At 39.6% G+C, this 24,434-nt stretch overlaps 1 protein-coding gene across 3 annotated transcripts in view; it reads right to left on the bottom strand.

Moving 5' to 3' along the window:
• The window catches only part of LATS1 (large tumor suppressor kinase 1), a 34,091-nt gene that overhangs the window by 9,109 nt on the left and 548 nt on the right, over positions 1 to 24,434 (bottom strand). The window contains exons 1-7 of one of the 3 annotated variants that reach the window (XM_006089157.3): positions 23,667 to 23,686; positions 20,244 to 20,729; positions 19,221 to 19,368; positions 10,112 to 11,622; positions 7,530 to 8,112; positions 1,850 to 2,032; positions 1,572 to 1,678 (exon numbers count right to left, since the gene is read on the bottom strand). In XM_006089157.3, the coding sequence (XP_006089219.1) occupies positions 1,572 to 1,678; positions 1,850 to 2,032; positions 7,530 to 8,112; positions 10,112 to 11,622; positions 19,221 to 19,368; positions 20,244 to 20,585 (2,874 nt within the window). In that variant the 5' untranslated portion in view covers positions 20,586 to 20,729; positions 23,667 to 23,686. Of the gene's footprint in view, positions 1 to 1,571; positions 1,679 to 1,849; positions 2,033 to 7,529; positions 8,113 to 10,111; positions 11,623 to 19,220; positions 19,369 to 20,243; positions 20,730 to 23,666; positions 23,688 to 24,434 lie in introns of those variants that run through there. The other 2 variants (XM_023754149.1, XM_014456214.2) reach the window with 2 other exon arrangements.

The following is a 24,434-nucleotide window of genomic DNA, read 5'->3' as shown; positions in this document are numbered from 1 at the left end:
CAGTTTATGGTAAAAATTGTGGGAAACTTCTCATTTAAGTGCCAGAGGTAGTTTCAAGTGTAGGTACAGTAGTCCCCTCTTATTTGTGGGGGATATGTTCCAAGACCCCCACTGGGTGCATGAAACCACGGATAGTACTGAACCCTACATATACTATGTTTTTTCCTATACATACATACCTTTTCTCTTACAGGAAGCACTTTACAGCTCCTCTTTGTTGTATCTGAATTGCCAATATCACTACACTTGCAATTGGGGGCCATTATTAAGTAAAATAAAATATTATTTGAATGCAAGTACTGAGATACAACAGTTGCTCTGGTTACTGAAAAGGCTACTAAGTGACTAACAAGTGGGTGGCATATACAGCATGGATATATGCTACACAAAGGGATAATTCACGTCCCAGATGGGACAAAAAAAGGACAGCACAAGATTTCATCATGCTCCTCAGTATGGGACACAATTTAAACCTTACCAATAGTTTGTTTCTAAAATTTCCCATTTAATATATTCTTACTATGGCTGACTGCAGGTAACTGAAACCTCTGGAAGTGAAACAGTGAATAAAGAGGAACTACTTTATAGATATTTATTTGTGGTTTGGGGCTAGAATGTGCATGGAAGGAAACAAAGCCATGAGCCAACAGGTAACAAAGAGTAAATTGAAATAAATCTTCAAAAGATACTGAAGAGCCCAGACGGTGTGGCTCTGTGGTTGAGCATCAACATATGAACAGGAGATCACAGTTCAATTCCCGGTCAGGGCACATGCCCAATAGGGGGCATACAGGAGGCAGCTGATTGATGATTTTCTCTCATTATTGATGTTGCTCTCTCTCTCTCTCTCTCTCTCTCTCCCTCCCTCCCTCCCTCTTCTTCTCTCTGAAATCAATAAAAACATTTTTTTTAAAAAGGTACTAAAGATTTTGATGAGAATGAAATATGAGTATAGTTTATAAAGGAGGGAGAATATGAGCGTGATAAGGGGATGAAGGAAATTTAAGTTCATGCATAGAATCTTAGTGCGTTCCTATATTCTTTCAAGTTCATTCATTTAAAAAAAATTTTAATTGATTTTGTTGAGAGTAAAAGGAGAGAAAGAGAGAAAGACATCAATTTGTTGTTCCACTTATTTATGTAGTCATTGGTTGACTCTTGTATGTGCCCTGACCAGAGATCAGACCTGCTTGGCATATCAGGACGATGCTCTAACCAACTGAGCTACCTGGCCAGGGCCAAGTTCGTTCTTTAATTCTAGAATAAGATGCTCTATGCAAAGGTCTGATAAACATCTGTAAGGTAAAGGACTTTGTGACAATTCTTTTGGTATAGATCAGGGGTGGGCAAACTTTTTGACTCTAGGGCCACAATGGGTTCTTAAACTGGACCGGAGGGCCGGAACAAAAGCATGGATGGAGTGTTTGTGTGAATTAATATAAATCCAAAGTAAACATCATTACATAAAAGGGTACGGTCTTTTTTTTTTTTAGTTTTATTCATTTCAAACGGGCCGAATCCGGCCCGCGGGCCGTAGTTTGCCCACGGCTGGTATAGATTATATACCTTACCTTCATTTGTGTTTCTAATGGTGTTTGTGCCAAAAAAGGAGGTTGTCCCACCAACATTTCAAAAAGAATTACACCAACACTCCACCAATCACATAACTGTGTATAGCCTAAAATAAGATACCAAAGTTATAGTTATTTATAAACACTTTAATTAATATAATCGTAATTAATATTGTCACAAATTATACTATAAAATTAAGTTTTATTATAAACCTGAACACTAAGCTATATTCTAATCAAGTTTCAGCTGGAGATTGTTTATAAAACAAATATTTTACCTGTTCGTAACAACACTTCAGGTGCAATATAATTGGGAGTCCCAACCAAAGAATGTGCTAGACATCGCTGGTGCTGGCGTGCAGCTCTCCGTTCTAGTGGCTTCAATCTATCTCCACATCGACAGTTAGAAGGGTCACCCCATTCATTACTGAAATCCATGCTATCTTGCCGTGAATGGTCACCTGTAAAGTAAAAAGAAATAAAAGCAATAAGAACAAGAGTAAACCAAGAGTCTGTTTAATTTTTTGACATCATGGTTTATAGTTAACAACACTCTTCCCTTGTGACAAGCTAAGATACAATGTATACCAAATCACTGATGGTGTTTATTAATGACTGCAGCTTGTGATCCACAGTATTAATAGGACAAATGTTACACTAAGAAAAATTAGCCCAAGATTCAGAAATGTATTCAATGTTAAATGATGATAAAGTCAGGAGTAGGTAGGATTAAGAATTTGTTACTCAGACTGCTCCCCATTACTACTCTGGACAAAGTTCTAAACAAATTAGATCAGTGTTTCATTCATTCAACAAGTGACAATGATAAGAAAGCCAGGGTTGTTCTCTCAGGCAGCTTCTCTGTAGGGAAGAAACACAATGAACAAATACATATGTAAGAAACAGGGCTTCTGGTCAAGATGGTGGCATAGGTAAATGGTACTTGTTGCCTCCCACAACCACATCAAAATTTATAACTAAAATACAGAACAGCCATCATTCAGAACCACCTGAAATCTACCAGAATGAAAGTCCTACCACTAGGGAATTAAAGCAGCAGCACATCAAGACTGGTAGGAGGGGCAGAGATGTGAGGCAGAATCTCGGGAACCCTGCTGGTCCCACATCCACGTGTGGCGGTTTAAAATTGGGAGGGATATCTTGGCTGCAGAGGTTTCCCTGAGGTCCGTGCCCCACACCATGTCGCCAGCCCAGGGTTCCAGTACCTGGAAAAGAAACTGCCACAACTTCTGGCTATAAAAACCAGCAATGATTGTGGCTGAGTGACATGGAGGCTGCAGGAGTTCCAGGCAGTTCCTTTTAAAGGACATAGCATGGGACTTAGTCTCACTCCCTCTGAGCTCCAACACTGGGGCAGCAGCTTGAAAAGAACATGGGACATTCAGGGAGGAACTAACTTGTCTCAAATCAGGTTAAGAGATGGAAGTGCAGTTTTCTCCCAGACGGAAGTGTTCCTTTGCTCAATCCTCCCTACCACAGAGATGACAGGCTGCCCCATATCTGAATCTCCATCATACTAGCTTACACTTTTCGCCCCACCTGGTGATTCCCTGAGACCCCGCCTCTCCCTACTTGCAAGCTCATCCAAGGCATTTCCAGTGGCTTTTCCATACAACTGGCCTCTCTTGCCTCATGCTCTGGACTTTCCTAAATCTCTCAAACATCAGCTGGCATCAACGTGCCCAGTATCTCTCAATAAGTGGCCCCAGGCCCAGCACTAGCAGCAGCCTACCCTGGTTCACAGTTTGTCACCTCCTGGGCACCTCCAAGCTCAACACAAGTGGCAGCCATCTGTAGATTGCTTTGTAGCTCATGCTGGGTGTCCCTGGGCACAGGCAGAGGCTGACTTTGCACCTCCTGGGAGGCCAGAGCCAGTGCACCCAATGGTCGACTTCAACCATGCCACATTACAACCCTACCACCTCCACAAGTAACACATTCAAGGGAGGACTCAGTGAGCACCACAGTTCCAATGAAGCAAGTCCTGTTCCATAGGGTTGGCTCCTGCACAGCAGCTGTTCCACTATCGTCACAGCTGGTCCACAGAACCGACTGGCCTGGGGGTAAATCCCTCCCAGTGACACCAACATCAATCAAAGCTCAACTACAATAGGACAGTGCATGTAGCTCACACAGGGGCACATCTGGAGTGCCCAGCTCAGGTGACTGGGGAGGCTAAGACATACCAGATTTACCTAATACAGAGAAAAAAAATACAGGGAAGGAGCCAAAATGCAGAGACAAAGAAACAGGAGAATGAAAGCACAGGAGAAATCTCCAGAAAAAGAACTGAATGAAATGGAAGCAATAAAACTACCAGATACAGAATTCAAAACAATGGTTAAAAAAATGCTCAAGGAACTTATGAGAACTTCAAAGAACTTAGTAAGAATTTCAAAGCAATTAGTGAGAACAGCAACAACATAAAAAAGGACCAGACAGAAATGACATGTACACTAACTGAAATAAAGAATAATTTACAGGGGATCAACAGTAGAGGATGCCAAAATCAAATCAAGAGTTTGGTATATAAGGAAGCAAAAAACACCCAATGAGAACGGCAAAAAGAAAAAAATCTCAAAATATGAAGATAGTGTAAGGAGCCTCTGGGATAACTTCAAGTGTACCAACATTCACATCATGGGAATACCGGAAGAAGAGAGGGGGCAAGAAATAAAAAACCTGTTTTAAAAAATGACAGTCGCCGAAGCCGGTTTGGCTCAGTGGATAGAGCGTCGGTCTGCGGACTGAAGGGTCCCAGGTTCGATTCCGGTCAAGGGCATGTACCTGGGTTGCGGGCACATCCCCAGTGGGAGATGTGCAGGAGGCAGCTGATCGATGTTTCTTCCCCATCGATGTTTCTAACTATCTATCTCTCTCCCTTCCTCTCTGTAAAAAATCAATAAAATATATTTTTTAAAAAAAATGACATTGTCTCAAATCAGGTTAAGAGATGGAAGGGCAGTTTTCTCCCAGATGGAAGTGTTCCTTTGCTCAATCCTCCCTACCACAGAGAAGACAGGCTGCACCATATCTGAATCTCCATCATACTAGCTTACACTTTTCGCCCCACCTGGTGATTCCCCGAGACCCCGCCTGGTGAAAGAAATAGACATACAAGTCCAGGAAACCAACTGTCAGCTGGTTTCTCAACTGAAACTTTATAGGCCATAAGGGAGGCAAGAAATATTCAAAGTAATGGTTGCAAGGATCTACAACCAAGATTACTCTAGAAGGTCACAGGACTTTAGAACTGAAGGTCAGCTAAAGACAAGGAAAAGCTAAAAGAGTTCATCACCACCAAACCAGTATTACATGGTATGTTAAAGGGTCTTCTTTAAGAAGAAATGAAAGATCAAAAATATGAAAAATGGCAATAAATGCTTATCAACAATTGAATCTAAAAATCAAAATAGCCAGAACCGGTTTGGCTCAGTGGATAGAGCGTCGGCCTGAGGATTCAAGGGTCCCAGGTTCGATTCCGGTCAAGGGCATGTACCTTGGTTGCAGGCACATCCCCAGTGTGGGGTGTGCAGGAGGCGGCTGATCGATGTTTCTCTCTCTCTCATCGATGTTTCTAGCTCTCTATCCCTCTTCCTTCCTCTCTCTAGAAAATTAATAAAAAAAACATATTTAAAAAATAAATAAATAAATAAATAAAAATCAAAATAAATGGACAAGGAATCTGATGAACAAAATAAACTGATGAATAAAATAGAACCAGAGGCATGGAACATGGAACAGACTGACGAATATCAGAGGGAAGTGGGGAGAGGGACCAGGAAGAGATTAACCAAAGAACTTATATGCACATATGCATTACCTATTGGACACAGACAATAGGGTGGTGAAGGCTTGGGAAGGGGCGGGAACTGGGTGGAGGGGAGCAATGGGGCGGAAAAAAGGGGGACATCTGTAATATTCTCAACAATAAAGGTTTAAAAATAAACTAATTTTAAAAAGAAACAGTGATGCATCCCATGTTGAGAATCAACTGGGGTGATGTGACAAATTGAAGCAACATATGTAAAAAACAAATGGGAATCAACCATTTAAAAACTAGGGCTATTAATGGGGGGGGGGGGTGAGGACACATTTGTAATACCTTAACTAATAAAAAAAATAAAAAAAAACTAGGGTAGGCATTCTATACAGAAACAACAGTAACAGAGAAAAGACCCGTGTAATTATAAAAGAGGAGAATGGTAGGAAATGGAGTGGGAACCAGTGCACACGGATTTTGTAAACAAAAGACATGGTTTGCCTTTTATTCCAAGTACAGTAAGAAGACATTGGAGAGTATGAAGCAAGAAAATGACAAGATTTGATTTACACTTAAACAGATAAGGGAGGACAAAAGTGAAAAACCAGGTAAGAGGCTATTACCCCAAGTATACAGCTTAACATACAAGTTAAGCTTGGTGACTGGGGAGGCTGAGTCCAGTCACTTAAGGTAATAGTAGTGATGGAGAAAATTTCAGGATATATTTAGAGGTGGAGTAAGCAGGACTTATTGATGAATTACACGTAGAGGGTATAGGAAAAAAGAATCATGACAACTCGGTGTCATGATGATGGTGGTATAACTTACTAAACTGGGAAAAACTGGAGGGGGAAGGCTGGAGGGGGAACAAACAAATTAAGAGTTGTTTATTGGTAATGTTAAGTCTGAAAGGCCTATTAGAAATCCATGTGAAAGGGAGACACCATTTCTGGAGAGATTTGGAAGTCACTGACATAGAGATGGCATTTAAAGCCATGATTAGATGATATCACCTAGAAAAATATATCTAAAATTAACCTAGCTGTAATCATCTGGGATGTTTGATTAAAACACAATTTCTATACTCTGAAGACTTTCAACCAGTAGACTGGAATAGAGTCTAAAAGTCATATTTTTAAGAACCCCAAATAATTCAGGTGAATCTGGAAGACATTATATTACATTAAGCTGAACATTAAAGTAGGTTCAGGTGTCCCAGTTCTGTCCATTTACTGTCAATCTACTCTTGTTTACAGAAGGCTAATATTACCTACCTCAGAGGATTGCTCTAAGCATTAAATTAGAATATATGTAAAGAACCTAGTAAGTATTCAACAAATGTCAGATCGACTTACACTTCCATTAGCACATGAAGGGATCTTGGCACTGTGGTGTAGCAGAAATAACATGGACCCTGTAATCAGACAAACTTGGCTCAAAGCCTAGCCCTTACACCTATTTTCTTGTGTGACCTTGGGCAAGTTACTTCATCTAATTCAGCCTTCGTTTCTTTATTCTGCCTTATAATGACGTTGTGAGGATTAAACAGAATCATGTACATAATGTACATAATGTATTTAAGGTTAAATAGTTATGTAACAGTCATACAATGGAATCCTAAAAACAGTGAAAATAAATGTTACATGCAATTAACACAGATGAACCTCAAACATACAAGTTAACATAGAGGAATACATAGAAAATTAATACATTTAAATAAAGATTCCAGAGTAGGCAAAATGAAATAATATATATTTTTTAGGGATACATACATATATGGTAAAAATGTTAAGAACTGATTACAAAGTTCTGAAACAATGGTTATACTTCCCTGGAGGAAAGGAGGTGAAATGATTATTTAAGGGTTTCAAAAGTACTGACTAGTTCTTAAGCTAAATGGTGAGAATAGGGCTTCATTTAAAAATTATTTTTAAAATGTCTGACATATTTCAAAATAACAAAACATAAGTTAGCTAGAAAATGTTCATGATATTTGGAAATAATTGAAGCTAATACACTCTTTGTTTAAGTCTAAATGTCTGTAGGATGCATCCATGGTTATCCAGCAGAGTCAAGATCTGACCCAGGACTTCTGTGTCCCATCCCATAATACCATCTTATATTTTATTGCAATAAATCATATTAATATATACAAATTTTATGATTTTACTCACCACTCTGGTAGTACTTAGAATCATGTGTCCATCTGAAGCCAGTGCAGAGGCCGAAGTCAGTCAATTTAATATGACCATCACGATCAATCAAAATGTTATCAGGTTTAATATCTCTATGAATAAAACCCATTTTATGAACACTTTCAACTGCACAGGTAAGTTCTGCTATGTAGAATCGTGCCAGATTTTCTGGAAAGATGCCCATTCTAATTAGTAGGCTCATCATATCACCCCCAGGAATGTAGTCCATTACAAAGTATAAATTGTCCTTATCTTGGAATGAATAATATAGACGAACTACCCATTCATTGTCAGCTTCAGCCAGGATATCTCTCTCAGCTTTAACATGAGCAACCTGATTTCGAAGTAGAACATCTTTCTTTCGAAGAGTTTTTGTTGCATATAATGCCTTAGTATCTACTTTTCTTGCTAGACAGACTTCACCAAATGCTCCTATTCCTAGTGTCTTTATCTTCACAAACATAGACTTGTCCATTTTAGCCCTCTTAAGACGGATGTAATTAGACTCTTTTTGGCAAAGCATCTTTCTCATTTGATCCTGGGCTTCTTGAGATAATCCAACCTAGGTAAATAAGCTAAATGTTAAATGAAGAATTATTTTCTATACAAAATATTAAGAATAGCTTGGAAAAAATCAAGCATATATTTAAAGGTTAAGTGCATAATTTTTAATAAAGCATGTTAGAAATCTAGAATATATTTCAGAGAAAAATCAATTATCAAAAGTGCAACTTAAGGGATAGTTAAGAGAATATACAAAGTGAGTGTAAGATCCTACTGTGGAGAGCAAGAAGATGATACCAATGGTCAGCTTTCTACTCCTAATGTACTCAAAAATGTTCCCAATGTGCAAAAACCAAACCTCTGTTCACATGCATCCTCATCTATCCTTTTATGCATATTCATTCCAAATTACATGATTACTTTGCCTTCATTATATGCTTCTCTTTGAAAATATCTGGTCCTCAGATACTCTTCCTTCCATTATACCCTTCATGAAAAGAAATTCAAGTTCATTTATTCTAAAAAATTGATGTATTAAGAACAGAAGAATATCTTCTCTAACCTAACTATTCATTAATAGTCTTTCCTTTATCTTTCTCAAAACATTAGAATTAAGGGTAGGACTCACAGCCATCACTAACACAAAATGCAAAGAGTTTCTCCTACTTTATTTTTCTTTCCTACTTTGTTTTAAACTAACTTGTGTGATTACCAGGTACCTTTAAGATCTTTTGGAACATTTCAAAGAATAATCAGTGTGACTTATTAAGATACACAGGTAAAAACCAAAACCAACTTCTAACTAGATATGAAATATCTAGATTTAGAAGGAAAAGTTTATTTTTGGCTAGCTAATACCTAATGAAAAGTAAAGTCTAATTCAAGAAATGTAAGACTAATGAAAATATAGCAATCTCATGCTTCTGTTAGGATGTGTATTTGCATGCAAAATATTTTAAGAAGGGTGGCATGCCAGTAGTATAGAACTGTTTCTCTTAAAATCTTACTTGCCTACACAGTAATGGAGGCTACAGAAGTCAGCAAAGCTTCCAACACCATAAAAGTTTAAATCAGCTATTAGTGAAAGTGAAGAGGAAAAAGGAAAAATAAACTAAGAAAATACATACAGACAGACTTTAGTAAGAAATCTTAAGAGCTAAAATATGGATAAATCATATAATCATGGTATTTATCTAACAAAATTCAATTTATAGCAAGAACAACAACACTGTGAAATCAGATTTAGAGAAATAATTTTAAAAGAATGGCTTTCTTAGGTTGTGTGAGGAAATTTCATTACAAATTTAAGCCTCTTGGACTTTGAGCAATAGATGAAAAATTAAGAGTCAAACCTTTGGACTGTAAACACATGATAAAAATAATAACAGTACCACTATATCTAATGAAGGCATCTATATGGAATCACAATAGAGATTAAATTTATTCTGATCTCCTTTTAAGTGGACTTGATTTAATAATTTCAGCACATTTTTCCAGTACATTATAATAATGAAATTAGATGGGTAAATAACTGGAGGGAGATGTCTCTGACATTTTCAAATAAGACCAACCTGATGAATAAACCCACAAGTTCAAAATTACTAAGTAAAGGGGGGCGTGGTGGGCTAGAAGGGCTCAATGGAGGAAAAAAGGAACGTATGTAATACCTTCAATAAAGATTTTTTTAAATTACTAATTAAAAATGAATTTTTCATAAATGTATCGAGACCCAGATCATTTTTAGCTCATTTAAAAAAGTTGTAAGGTAACATGTAAAACCTAAAAAATAACCCTTGTTTCAATTTCCAATTACAACCTAAACCGTAAATTATATTTTTAACTTATTAGAAGAACTTTATTACAGGAATTCAGAGTAAATCTTGAAATACTAAAATGAAGTGCTATAATTAAAATACTTTAATGTTTACTGACTTTTAAATAGTTGATAATATATTTAGCTACAAAAAGAAAGAAAAATACTGGACCACAGTATTTTAAAATAAATGCCAAGGAAATAGATGATCAAGTATAAAAATGGACATTTTAAAAGGTTTTACCCGCATCATTTCATTCTCTAATTGTTTTTTACGATGTAGACGTTGCTGATGAGATTTGAGAACATTTTCTACATGTTGCTCCATAAAGAATTTAAATGCCTGAGGAGAGTAACTTTGAATACGAGATTCCCTTCGCTCTTCATCTTTCTTGTTTTTCCTAACGGTGATAGGTGAAGTTGTAATCTGTTTCTTTTCTTTATCCCCACTATCAACATTTTCATAACTTTTTTCACCCTCATCTTCCTTGGGCACAGTTGACTGATCCTCTTTGTTAGATTTATTGACTGATTCATATGGAGGAACAGATGGGTTTTGGTGTAGCAGATGTTTTGGATAAGGTGGTGGTGGACCTTGATAGTTTGGAGCTTCAGCAACAGGTGACATAACAGTCATAGTTGAAGTGGTACCCTCAGAAAAAGGACTAGGTTGAACAGTTTGAATTGGCTGTGGTATCCAAGAAGGATGAGTAGGTGCTAAAGCAGTCTGTAGCTCTGGTTTTAACACGCGTATGCTTTTCACGGGTTGTTGTATTGGGGCTGGTGTAATTGCAGTGACTGTTGTGGCTGAAGGCTGAGAATTAGCAGAATGACTTGTTCTATTTCCTAGTGGATTATTAAAAGAATTTGACCTCACTGGTATGTTAGGTTGCCATGTAGGGATTTCATGCCCAATGCTTGGGGATGACTGGGCTGGAGCTGAAGATGACTGAGGCCAAGTTGTTTGAAGTCCAGGAACACTAATGTTATAAAGTTCCATATTATGACTATTCCTATTTGGCACCATCATAGACTGAGGAATATTTCCATTTGTATATGATGAAGGAGCAGCAGATCCCCCTGTTTGTAAAGCAGAAGGGCTTTGTCCATTAGTTGGGGTCAGAGGATATGGAGGGGGTGGTTGCCGATTCACTGCACCAGTAGGGACATTTTGGTGTATCATAAAATCAGTTTGACCACTACCATTCTGAATTCCGGGTCTCCCTGGTGGGTAGTTAAATTTGTTAGAACTCTGCATGATGATTGGTTGTCTGCCAACAGGAACAGAACTAATGACTCTCTGTCCCTGATTAGGAGGATTCATTGGGGACATGTTCAGAGGTGGTGGAGGATAGCCCTCCTGCCAGGCTCCAGGTGGAACAGGAGAGATTCGAGAGATTACAAATTCCATATTCCCAGAATAGCGCTTTGTTTGAGAGTTTGGTTCCCATGAGGGGGGAGGTGGAGTTGTACCTCTTGGAGGAGGAGTCTGGCCTCTTGGGGGTGGTGGAGGAGTGACACTCCTTACTTGAGGAGGTGGTGGGGGGTTCACTCTCTGTCCGTTGCTAGGGTGAGCTTGAGCAAATGCTGTGATACCAGATCCTGACAAAGGTTTTCCTACATCTGTTTGTGAGTTGGGACTTTCGGAACGATAAGCCACACTTTCTGCTAATGGTGGGCCATGTCTCTGAGGAACTAAGGATTCTTTAGAACCTTTCCAGCTTTGTCTGCGGTTAACCGATTGTTGCACACTCCCTATGATCATAAAACAGAGGGGGAAAAACATTTTTAACTTCTTATTTTTGAAAAATTTAGCTTGGAATTCTGACACTACTAAATGATCATTCTCTTTCAAGAATCATACAAATCAGGGAGGTAAAGGGGGGAATATGGAGAACATCTGTAATAGAGTCAACAATAAAAAAAAAGAATTATAAAAATCAAATTTCAGTAAGTGGTTTTATTTTACCTTTTAAAATTTTATTTATTTTTGACTAGGCAACACATTCTCTTAACTCAAAATTCAAAAGGTACAAAGGAATACCCACTTCCATCCACAGCCAACCAGTTTTCTTCCTTGAAGGTAACCAACCTCATCAAATATCTTAGGGATACACAAATAAACAGTATACTTCTTATATATACTATAGTGCCTTGCCCTTTTCATTAAAAAGCTGAAGATTCTGCCCTAGCCGATTTGGCTCAGTGGATACAGCGTCGGCCTGTGAACTGAAAGGTCCCAGGTTCGATTCCAGTCAAGGGCACATGCCCGGGGTTGTGGGCTCGATCCTCAGTGGGGAGCTTGTAGAAGGCAGCCAATCAATGATTCTCTCTCATCATTGCTGTTTCTATCTCTCTCTCCCTCTTCCTTCCTCTCTGAAATCAATAAAAATACATTTTTAAAAAATTAAAGATTCTGTATCAGTATATAAAGTGTTTCCTTACTTTTAAAAATGTTATCTATTTTTTTTACTGTATAGATATACCCAAATTTATTTAATCAGTTCCTTTATTGATGGATATTAAGGTTGTTTCTAGTCTGTTGCTTTACAAAAAAAAAAAGGCAATGAAAAAATTTTACTTCAGCCTGGCAGGTTTGGCTCAGTGCACCAAGAGGTTGGTTGCTATAGCATATGCCCAGCAGGGGGCATGCAGGAGGCAGCCAATCTATGTAGATGTTTCTCTCTCATCAATGTTTCTATCTCTCTCTCCTTCTCCCTTCCTCTCTGCCTAAAATCAATAAAAACACATTTAGTAAAATATTTCATTTTATGCCCTAGCCGGTTTGGCTCAGTGGATACAGCACTGCAAACTGAAGGATCCCAGGTTCGATTTTGGTTGCGGGCTCAATCCCTAGTAGGGGACGTGCAGAAGGCAGCCGATCAATGATTCTCTCTCATCAATGTTTCTATCTCCCTTCCTCTCTGAAATCAATTAAAAAAAATAACATTAAAATTTTTTTCATTTTATAAACTATTAGAAGTGGCATTAGTGAGCCAAACATGTCCATTTGTAATTTTGTTAGATACAATAACTAATTTTAAATACATTTCAATTTGGCTTTTAAAACAAACAAAAAACCCAGCAGGGCATTATTAGCTGAATACTAAATAGGTATGGATTTTACAGAATCTCTCTCTAATGGAATTTCCAAATAAATGAAGTAGGCTAGAAAAAAAACGTTACAAGAAAAAAGTACTTAAAATAGTCTGGTTACTTGGCAAAAGATATATATTTTATATATAAAGAGAGTTGTATAAAAAACAATAATATAAATTAATACATTCCAGAATAATTAAACATTTAAATATTAAAGATGAAAAAAACAAGTATTAGGAAAAAACAAGTGATCACTGAATAATATTGGGATACCTCTTTGGAAGGTCTTCCCAAGTATGACAAAGGTAGAGGGCATACAGTAAAATACTAACAGATGTAAACATATAAAACACTTATCACCATTAAAACAAAACAAAACAAACAGAAACGTCCAAATTTGAAAGGTTATTATCCTGGGAGAAAACATATCTAATAACACATGAGAAAAAAATAGTAAATGTTCAGAATGTACAGTTTATTTCATATAGGCTGGCCAGCATCTTGGGTCTATGACTTCAGGAAAAGTCATCACTCCGGGCAAGCTAGGTAAGTCCTCTGGCCACCTTCCTCAGATAACCAGCCGTTAAATATACCACATCACTCATACTGCTTTTACCAATAAAATGTAAGACACTGCAACCCTCAAGTAGACTACCATCCCTGTTATTCTGTTCCTCCCATAAAGCTCTGTGCTCTCCCACCTCCCAAACCCTGCCACACAATTGCCCTCTAGACATGTTCTGCTTTACAACCACCAAATGCTCCTATATCTCTAACCTCTGCTCCAAGCTTTCCTACCACTCCTTTCAACTGGTTATCTTCTGCTGACACTACTTTCCTTTCAGCCCATTGCAATTATGGTTTTCATTAAAAGTAAATTGGCTAAAATGTGGGATTCTACGTTTTTGCTCTCCAATTATGCTTCCAGATCATCACTTTCCTTTATACTCTTTTTTTTTAAAAAAAGCCAGCTCTTTAGAAATTCATGTCATCTAGGAGCCCAAGTTCATTTCTCTTAATGAACTCTTGCTTGCTCGCCCTCAATCACCCGTAACTTTGGTCTACCCTACGCCTTGCCAACATTCTATAACATCCACATGGACAAATCATCCATAACCCTCACCTCTCAGTTTCTCCATTCCACCTCAAATATCACTCCCCAGATCACATTTCTAATTTTGATACCACCCATGTTTCTTTTTCAAAATCACTAATTTAAGGTTTATACTTAGACACTTCTCTTTCTCATGTTTATTCCTACTGCAAATGTTCTTCAACCTCATCAAGACCTATTAACCTCCTACATCAGTCCTCCTCTTTCCTTTTTTAAAATATATTTTGATTTCAGAGAAGAAGGGAGAGGGAAAGAGAGAAACATCAATGATGAAAGAGAATCATCGATTGGCTGCCTCCTGCATGCCCCCAATGGGGATCAAGCCTGCAATCCTCACCCATCACTCTTAGCAGATGATCTGATTTTTCTACTTCAGAGAAAACTTACTGGAAAGTAATTCCCTTATCTTACCTACATAACCTAAGCCCATTTGCCCATTAAAGCAAAAGGGTTGTTTCGCTTCCTTTGTAAGGCTAATAAGCTCTCATTCAATGCTTTCGATCCTTTCTTCTGGATTCTCAAGAATCTTACTTGATCCTTCTCTCTTGAATATTTAATATCTTTTAAAACATATTTTTTTTTATTGATTTCAGGGAGAGAGATAGAAATATCAATAATGAGAGGGATGCCGAAACCGGTTTGGCTCAGTGGATAGAGCGTCGGCCTGTGGACTGAAAGGTCCCAGGTTCGATTCCGGTCAAGGGCATGTACCTGGGTTGCGGGCACATCCCCAGTAGGAGATGTGCAGGAGGCAGCTGATCGATGTTTCTCTCTCATCGATGTTTCTAACTCTCTATCTCTCTCCCTTCCTCTCTGTAAAAAATCAATAAAATATATTTAAAAAAAAAATAATGAGAGGGAATCATTGATTGGCTGCCTCCTGCACACCCCCACTGGGGATTGAGCCCACAGTGGCTCAATCAAACTGTGGCCTCCTGATTCATAGGTTGACACTGAACCACTGAGCCAGGTCAGTCAAGCTTGCATACTTAATTTCACCCTCTTAACTGGAATCTTGTAATTATCTTTTAAACTTGCCTAAGTCTTTGCCACTAAGAAAAATAATAATGAGGCTCTCCATCCACTCTAATGTAGACCACTTTCTCAAAGTGTTATTTGGTGCTGGTTCACAAACTGATATTGACATGATAGGAAATAAGTATGAAAGTTGAGAATAAAAATTTAGAGACTTACAGAAATTTGACAAAATAATTTTATGTCTGTTAAAATGTGGTAATGAAATATTTGGACTTATATTTGGCATGTCATTTAAAATTTTAATTTTTCTAATAGTTCATTGGTAGTGTATTTTATAAAATTACTAATCCATAATAAATTAAAAATTAACAAATAAAAAGATCTTCATCACAGTTAGGAAACACTATTCTTACTAATGTCCTCACTCCACCTTCATAGAAAAACTTCTCAGAGAATCATTTATACTTGAGTTCTTTTTACTTCATATCCATTTATTACTCAACTCCCACCAATCTGAATTATGCTCCTATCACTAAACAAAAACAAGTTACTCCATGTCTTATGAGCTGCACTGTGCCCCCCTAATATTCAGTAAGTTCTGGTAAGCCTTAATCAAATATGACTGGGAACTTATGAGGAAATCTGGACACAGAGAAAGGCACCAGACACGTGCATGCAGAGGGACGACCATGTAAAGACCCAGTGAAGATAGTCATCTGCAAGCCATGGAAGGAGAAACCAAGTCTGCTGTCTCCTTGATCTCAGACTCTGGCCTCCAGAACAGTTAGAGAATATATCTATTATTTAAGCCACCCAGTCTTTGGTATTGTTGTAACAGTCCTAGCAAACTAATATACCATATCATTAAAGCCAACAAGGTAATTTCTAGTTCAACCTCTTGGTCAGCTTCTAGTACTTTCTTGGTCAACCTCTTTCCCTCTATTCCTTCCTCTTCTTTAACATTCTCTTCTGTAGGCTTTCAAGATACTAAAACCATATTGGTTTTTAAACTCCTTTTTAGCTAAATTTTCTGTCTTCTTTGCAGTCTTATCCTCTCCTATCAGTTACAAAGCAGTAAGCTTGGTTATAGTCCATATTGTCATTTTTGTCTATGTTATTACCTCCTTTAGGTGACCTATTTCATATGTAAGGCTAATACAAGAATTGTATATATCTAACTAGCTTCCTACCTGGCATCTTCATTTGGACAACTCAATGAGCCTAACTCAAACTCATGTCTACAACCAGACTTATGATCTTTCTTCTCCAAATCCTGTTCTCTCTCAGTATTCTCTTTCATAATGTAGTGTATCACCATCCGTTTTCCAAACCAAAAGCCTAAGAGTCATCCCTCTCTAGTATCATCGCCCATATGCAATCACCAATCCTTGTCAATTTTACTCTCCCCATCTCTTTTAATTCATTCACTTTTCTCCACTGCCATTGCCCCAGTCCAGAATACTTCCATTTCCTGTGAACAGTCTCTTATCAAGTCTATCCAGATACCATCTCTTGCTCTCTCTAATCTGTTCTTCATCCCCTGCAGCCATGTTTTAAAAACACAAATCTAATCTTGTCATCACCCTACTTGAAATGTTTCCATAACTGCCTGCTGCTCTTACGATAAAATCAATAGTCCTTCTCCAGTCATATCTCATACTTTTGTTGTCAGTGCTCTAGCCACTTTCATTTCTTCAAATGTGGTATCAAAACCTGTCAAACAGGCCATGCGTAAGGACATTCTTCCTCACTAAAGCCATTCCCTTGTCTTTCTTCAGATATTGGCTCTATTATTAGTTTCACAGGAAGGTTTTCTCTGATCTCCTTGATTAGGTAAAAAAAAAAAAATCACTCTATTCTGTGAGTCCACAGTACCCCTCTTCATTCACTCTTAAGCAGTTATAATTCCACATGTATTTGTGTATTTGATCTTCCTTACTAGAATGGCAACTCCATAAAAGGGCAAGAACTTTATACCCAATGCCCAGCAAAGGGCCTGAAACAGTTGATCAATAAAAATGTGCTGAGCCCTGGCTAGTTTGGCTCAATGGATAGAGCATCAGCCTGTGAACTGAAGGGTCCTGGGTACAATTCCAGTCAGCGGCACATGCCTGGGTTGCGGGCTTGATCCCCAGTGGGGGGCATGCAGGAGGCAGCCAATCAATGATGCTCTCTCATCATTGATGTTTCTATCTCTCTCCCTCTCCCTTCCTCTCTGAAATCAATAAAAATATATTTTTAAAAATAAATAAATAAATAAAAATGTGCTGAATGAAAGAAAAAATGGATAAGGCCTTTTATCTATATATATAAAAAGCCAGCGACTGTAATGCCATAACAACCGTAATGACCAGTCGCTATGATGCCCACTATGGCCAGCAAACCAGCCTGATTGGTGGACAGGGGAGGGCCAGCAGCCAACCTCTCGCCATCTCCTCCTCCCGACAGGCCCGGCCTCGATCCACCCTGAATGGGGCCGGGCCTCCCAGACCCGACCCATGCACAAACTCAAGTACTGGGCCTCTAACAAACACAAGATTAACAAAGAATTAAAATGCCAATTCAAAAATAACCTATAAATGATGTAAAATGATAATACTGCCCTGCCAGTGTGGCTCAGTGGTTAAGTGTTGACCTATGAACCAGGAGGTTATGATTCAATTCCCAGTCAGGGCACATGCCCAGGTTGTGAATTTGATCCCTAGTGAGGGGTGTGCAGGAGGCAGCCAATCAATAATTCTCTCTCATCATTGTTATTTCTATCTCTCCCTCCCTCTCTCTGAAATCAATAAAGATATATTAAAAAACAACAAAAACCAACAACAACAAAAAATCCTCTATTTGAATAAAACAATTTGGATGGCCCATGGAGTTCATATTCTTTTTAAAAATGATAATAGCCCTGACCGGTTTGGCTCAGTGGATAGAGCGTCGGCCTGCAGACTGAAAGGTCCCTGGTTCAATTCCGGTCAAGGGCATATACCTTGGTTGCGGGCACATCCCCAGTGGGAGGTGTGCAGGAGGCGGCTGATCGATGTTTCTCTCTCGATGTTTCCAACTCTAACCCTCTCCCTTCCTCTGTAAAAAATCAATAAAATAATTTTTAAAAAAAACATTTAGAAAATGATAATACCTAGGACTTACAAATATAGGAATTCTCGCCAAAACCGGTTTGGCTCAGTGGATGGAGCGTCGGCCTGCGGACTGAAAGGTCCCGGGTTCGATTCTGGTCAAGGGCATGTGCCTGGGTTGCGGGCACATCCCCAGTGGGAGATGTGCAGGAGGCAGCTGATCGATGTTTCTCTCTCATCGATGTTTCTAGCTCTCTATCTCTCTCCCTTCCTCTCTGTAAAAAATCAATAAAATATATTTAAAAAAAAACAAATATAGGAATTCTCATATTAAACTGATTGGGAGAATATAAAGTTGGTAACATCTTTCTGACAGCAAAATCTAAGAGAAATCTTAAATTTTTGCAAGTTTTAAAAAATTTAACAAAATCATTAGGAATGTACAAATATTTAGGAACAATGCATTTATAATGGCAAAAAAAAGGGAAACAAGACAAATGTCAAAATTGAGAGACTGGTTAAATAAATTATGTGATAAATCTATTTTAATGTAGCTATTAAAATCATTCCATTTAATAATAAGGAAAGTTATGCATGGTATATTAAGTGAATGAAGTAGGTTTAGGTATGACCCATTTTTTGCTTAAACAAAAGAATCAAAATACACATGTATTAACCTACCCAGGTTTTCCACAGGAAAAAAGACTGAGAAACAAAACACAACAAAATCTTGTGGGTATAAATAGTGTTTTCTTTTTGCTTATTACTTTCTAAATATTCTATGATAAACATGTTTTTACTCTTATAATAAAAAATAGTTTGAATTATATTTGTGGTTAAAAAGAAATATTTCAGTTGCAATATAATTAAGTAGTTCTTAACTACTGCTGCCTATCAGAATTACCTACGGAACTTTAGGGCCCATCCTCTCATTCATTTTGGTCTAGGGTAACACTGTAACGTTGTTATCCTAATCTGAGACTTTCACTTACTGTGATGCTTTTACCAACTTCTTAGACTAAAGATTTGATATACTTATATTTTAAAACAATGCTATAAAATAAAAGTAGGGGAAAAGTTTGATTAATCACCTGGTTTCAAACTGGCATTAATAGGTCTGGCAGCTGCTGTAACCATCTGTTCCCGTCGAGGATCTTGGTAACTCATTTTACTAATGAATTCAATTGCAGCTTCTATACTTCTGTTATTAGTTTTCTGAAGAGCTTGTATAACCATATCCTGACATGAAATTTAAAAACAAGAAACAAAATTTAAATCTTATAATTAATACGAGGGAAAGAGCTATGAGTTCCACTAAAAAAATCCAATTATGAAGAACAGGACCCCAAATCATAATATTCATGTCTTATTTTTAAAACTACTATAAAAATCCATACATTTTCAAATTACTAAAGAAAACAAAACAAACCCTCAAATCCTTCAACTGTTTAATATTTTCACCTTCAACTGTTTAATATTTTCACCTCTATGCAACAATTAGTTGGTTTTTTTTTTTCCCTAGGATTAACTTCTTCCAGGTAAATCATAGCAATATGATTCTGATTATTTCTATCTTTTTTTTAATATTTAGAGAGAAAGGGAGAGGGAGAGCAAGAAATATTGATGGGAGCGAACATTGATGTGCTGCCTCCTGTATGCCCATCCCCCCCTCCCCCCCCCCCCCCGCCACTCCCCCCGCCCATCAGGGATCAGGCGTGCAACCCAGGCATGTGCCTGACCAGCAACCTTTTGGTGCAGGGGATGACACCCAACTGAGCCACACCAGCCAGGGCTATTTCTCTCTCTTTTTTTTTAAATTATTTTTTGAAAATATATCTTTATTGATTTCAGAAAGAGAGAGGGAGAGAGACAGAAACATCAATGATGAGAATAATTGATCAGCTGCCTCCTGCATGCCCCCTAGCCCCACAATGGGATCGAGCCTAAAACCCGGGCATATGCCTCCACCAGGAATCAAACTGTGAAATTGTGAACATTCTACGATGATACAATACGCCAATTTGTATACATATTAAAAGAAACATTTAGGCAGGAAGTCACTAAAAATGTGTAATGTAAGAAAAACCCTTTCTTTTGTTTTTAAAAGTTCTTACCTCATCGAATCCAGCGGCTTGTAAGTCTTGAAGCATTTGTGGATTAACCTCTAAAGTACTCCGACTTGTTTCATTTGCGAATGGTTGCAGAGAGTTTCGAATTTCCAGCAAGGCTTTATGATGAGTCCCAAATTTGGGTGGATTTCTGACTTGTCGAGGATCTTCAATTGACATTTTACTCATGTTATGTTCAGCCTTTGCAGCATCGGATGGTTTAGATAAATTCCTAAGGGATTCCCGAATTTCTTGCAACATTTGCCGACTACTGCCAGTATAGTTACTGGCAGGAAAGGTCTTAGGCCTCATTTGTCTATATCCTTCTGGCTTTTCACTTCTCTTCATGAAAACATCTATATGTATAACCCACACAAAGTACTTTAAGGGCCACTTGACAGATTCAGAGCCTTCTCTTGAGCAAAACTGAAAAAGGTCCTTTGCAGAAGTACCCAGGAATGTTAAAGTTCTTTACAATTTAAATAATTAACCCTGTAAAAGAAAAATAAATAAAAGCTATAAAGTGATTTACTGATAAAACAGTACCCTGAATTGGGGATAAAGGGGGAAGGGAGGACACACTGATTTAGGAGGTAGAGTCCTAGGTTATAGTTCTGCCTCTATTATGAATTACTGCATGATAAGGACAAATTTAATTAACTTCTCCATGCCTATGTCTTAATCTATAAAATTACATAAAGTAGTGGTTATAATGATAAAAAATAATTTTAAGAGTGCTTTAGTGCCGTAGCCAGTTTGGCTCAGCCAATGTGGCTCAGTTGGTTGGAGTGTCATCCCATACACCTAAAGGTCACAGGTTCAATTCCCAGTTCCGGCACATACCTAGGTTTCAAGTTCAATCCCAGTTGGCATGTACTAGAGGCCACAGATTGATGTTCCCCCCTCCCTTCTCTCTCTCTCTCTCCCCCCCTTTCTCTTTCTAAAAATCAATAAACATATCCTTGGCTGAAGATTAGTTTATATAAAAAATATAAATCTATTTTCTCACCACCCAGATGAGTTAATGGATTAAGAGAGGTAAGGTGGTCTGCCTAGGGCAGTGGGTCGGCAAACTGTGGCTCGCAAGCCACATGCAGCTCTTTGGCCCCTTGAGTGTGGCTCTTCCACAAAATACCACGTGGGCACGCATGTACAGTGCGATTGAAACTTCGTGGCCCATGCGCAGAAGTCGGTATTTTGTGGAAAAGCCACACTCAAGGGGCCAAAGAACTGCATGTGGCTCGCGAGCCGCAGTTTGCCAACTACTGGCCTAGGGTCATGTAGCCAGTAGAAGATCATACTAGGAATCGACTCCACACATCCTGAACCAACCCAGTGTTGTTCTCATTATACCTACATTTTGAGTTTCCTAAAAGCAGGGATTAAGACTCGCTCATTCTTTGAAGAGGCACATATATTGGTTAGAGTGAATAGACAAAACTTCTATTTCTTTAAAAGTTCAAACCTTCATCAATTATGCAAATATCAGTAAATCCAAACAAATACTGTTGATATTTTGTCCAACTTAGAGAAAAAAATAGGTATCATGACCTAAAGAGATTTTGGAGTGTTACCTTGCGTTGAATTAGGTTTATAAAAATTATGGCCTGTCTCAATGCTCTGACTAAAATCAGTTATGAGAATAGCAACAGTCATATGTACGGTTTCTTTCTTTGCAGCATAGTCTTAGTTTAGTCAGCAATATTCAAGAATCTCTGCATAATGATGGCATTTCTTTCAATTAGCTTTCTAAGAATTAACTAATCAAAAGTGAAGAGAATCAATATAATTTATCTTCATGCTGAAAAATTACTGCCATTTCTACTCGATAAAAAAGTTGTTCAATGACTAAATAACTGTTGTGGTCTACAAAAATCCCCCACTAACCTAAATCTAACATTTAGAATGAAAACTAAATAACCAGAGTTGGAACAGTTACAAGGCTATCCCATATAATAAAGAGGTAATATGCAAATGAACCCTCATGCCATAACGCCATCACAAGATGGCAGAGGGTACAGCAGGGGCGGGGCCGGCCACTCCACACTCCTGCTACTGGGGTTCCCTCAGCCCTGCTGGGGGGTAGGTCCCCACTGCTACTCCCCACAGCTTCCCCGGAGCTCCCTCAGCCCCGCTGGGGGGAGCGGGTCCTGGCTGCTGCTCCGAGCGGCTTCCACTGGGGTGACCAGGCCAGCAGGGAGCCATCAGGCCGGCAGGGGAGGGCAGTTGGGGGTGAGATCAGGCTGGCAGGGGAGGGCAGTTGGGGGCGATCGGGCCAGCAGGGGAGGGCAGTTTGGGTGAAATCAGGCTGGCAGGGGAGGGCAGTGGGGGGCGATCGGACCAGCAGGGGAGCAGTTAGGCGTCAATCAGGCCAGCAGGGGAGCGGTTAGGGGGTGATCAGGCTGGCAGGCAGAAGAAGTTAGGGGCAATCAAGCAGGCAGGCAGGCAGGCGAGGAGTTAGGAGCCAGAAGTCCTAGATTGGAGAGGGTGCAGGCTGGGCTGAAGGGACACCCCCCCCCCCCCAACCAGCGCACAAATTTCATGCACTGGGCCTCTAGGCCTATCTAATAAAGATGGAATATGCAAATTGACCATAACTTCACAACAAAAGATGGCCCACAGCCAATAAGGAGGGAATATGCAAATTGACGTGACAAGGTGTGAGGTGGAAAGGCCGCTCTGGGCTGGAGTGAAAGGCAGTGCCGGCAGCCAGGGGAAGGAAGGCCTACTCTTGCACGAATCTTCGTGCATCATGCCTCTAGTGTTTATATAAAACATCAATGACTATCATTAAAAAAGTAAGTAAAAACTTAATCTATAGAAGGAAGTCTAGATAATATCACACCAAGAAAATGTAGCAGTATTTTTTTATTTGCTTTTAGAGATTTGCAAGGCATGTTCAGTAAATACTCAGGCATGGAAAGACTGCACTTTTCCCAGCATGTGCCATGATCTAGTTTCTTGCAGTAGCAGCTGGTCAGAGGAACACAATGCTACTTCTTTTGCTGTTAAATCAAATTCTTCCACTTGCCTTAGGGAATCAACTAGCCCATTTTACCTGTCTGTCAACTTATTAAAGGAAAAGAAATGAACTTAGTTAAATCACAAATGTAGCAGAGAACATTCATTCTAATTATAATTTCCTCTTCCTGGAGGAAATTCGATTAAAAAAATTTTTTTAAACTTTGTAAATAATCCACAAAGGCCTGACAAAGTTCATGATCTCAGGCATTCAAACCCATCTCCCGAACTGGAGTGATACCATATCATTTGTGTGTGCAGCTATCCTTCCTTCTCACTAGGTTTATGCATCACTTGCACATGATGGCATCTTTTAAGTCCTTTTAACATGTGGGCCAACAAACATTAAATTTGTTCCCTTGGAAAATAACTTTCCATTGGAGAAGTCAGAGAACAGAGTGAAGTCACCTGAGAGCCGTTCTTCAACATTCAAGTTCTTCTCGACGTTAAAACAAACCATGTTCCCTTAGTGTTCTTCCCTCCATTCCCCGCATTTGCACCGATTCTCGCTACATACAGACCCCTCCGTCTCCCGCACTCCCAGCGACTATGAACAGCAGCCGGCACTACCGCGGGCTGTGAACTGAAATTCCCAGGGCTCCTCCCAGGTGCGTCCGGCCCGGTCCCTCCAGGCGGCCGAGAACAGCAGCTCTTTCCCTGCAATTTTCCTTCAGAACCACTTTCGCTTTCCTTCCCTCCTCAGCCCCGCGGACCCGTGCGTGTGGCCGAGGCGAGAGGCAGTCGCCGCAAGGAAGGCCTCGGGCAAAGCAGGCTCATCCCCGCCTCACCTGCACCTCCAAGGCCGCGAGGCTTGGGGGCTCTCCCTCCGGCCGGGGGCGCGGCCAACCCTCGCTTCCCGAGCAGGCTCGGCTCGGGCCCCTGCCCCCGGCCCCGTCGGCCGGCCACCCGGGGGGCCCGCGGCAGCCCCTGGGAGCCCCCCCCAGCCGGGATGGGCGGGGGCCCCCGGGGGGCCCCCCCCCCCCCCCAGCTCCGGCTCCAAAAGAAAAAAAGGGGCCCCCCTCCCGGTTACGCGGGCCCCGAACTTACTTGGGAGGGAAACGGGGGGGCTTCTGAAAAGCCCCCCCGGCCAAAAGGAACCCCCAGGGCCCGAAAACCCCTCCCGGGGACCCCCAAATATCCCGGGGGGGACAGGGCGGGGAGAAAACCCGGGGGGGG

Source organism: Myotis lucifugus, unplaced genomic scaffold, assembly GCF_000147115.1.
Source record: "Myotis lucifugus unplaced genomic scaffold, Myoluc2.0 scaffold_57, whole genome shotgun sequence".
NCBI lineage: Eukaryota > Metazoa > Chordata > Mammalia > Chiroptera > Vespertilionidae > Myotis > Myotis lucifugus.
The sequence above is the reverse complement of the archived record's forward strand: the minus strand, read 5'-3'. Positions and strand labels throughout refer to the sequence as shown.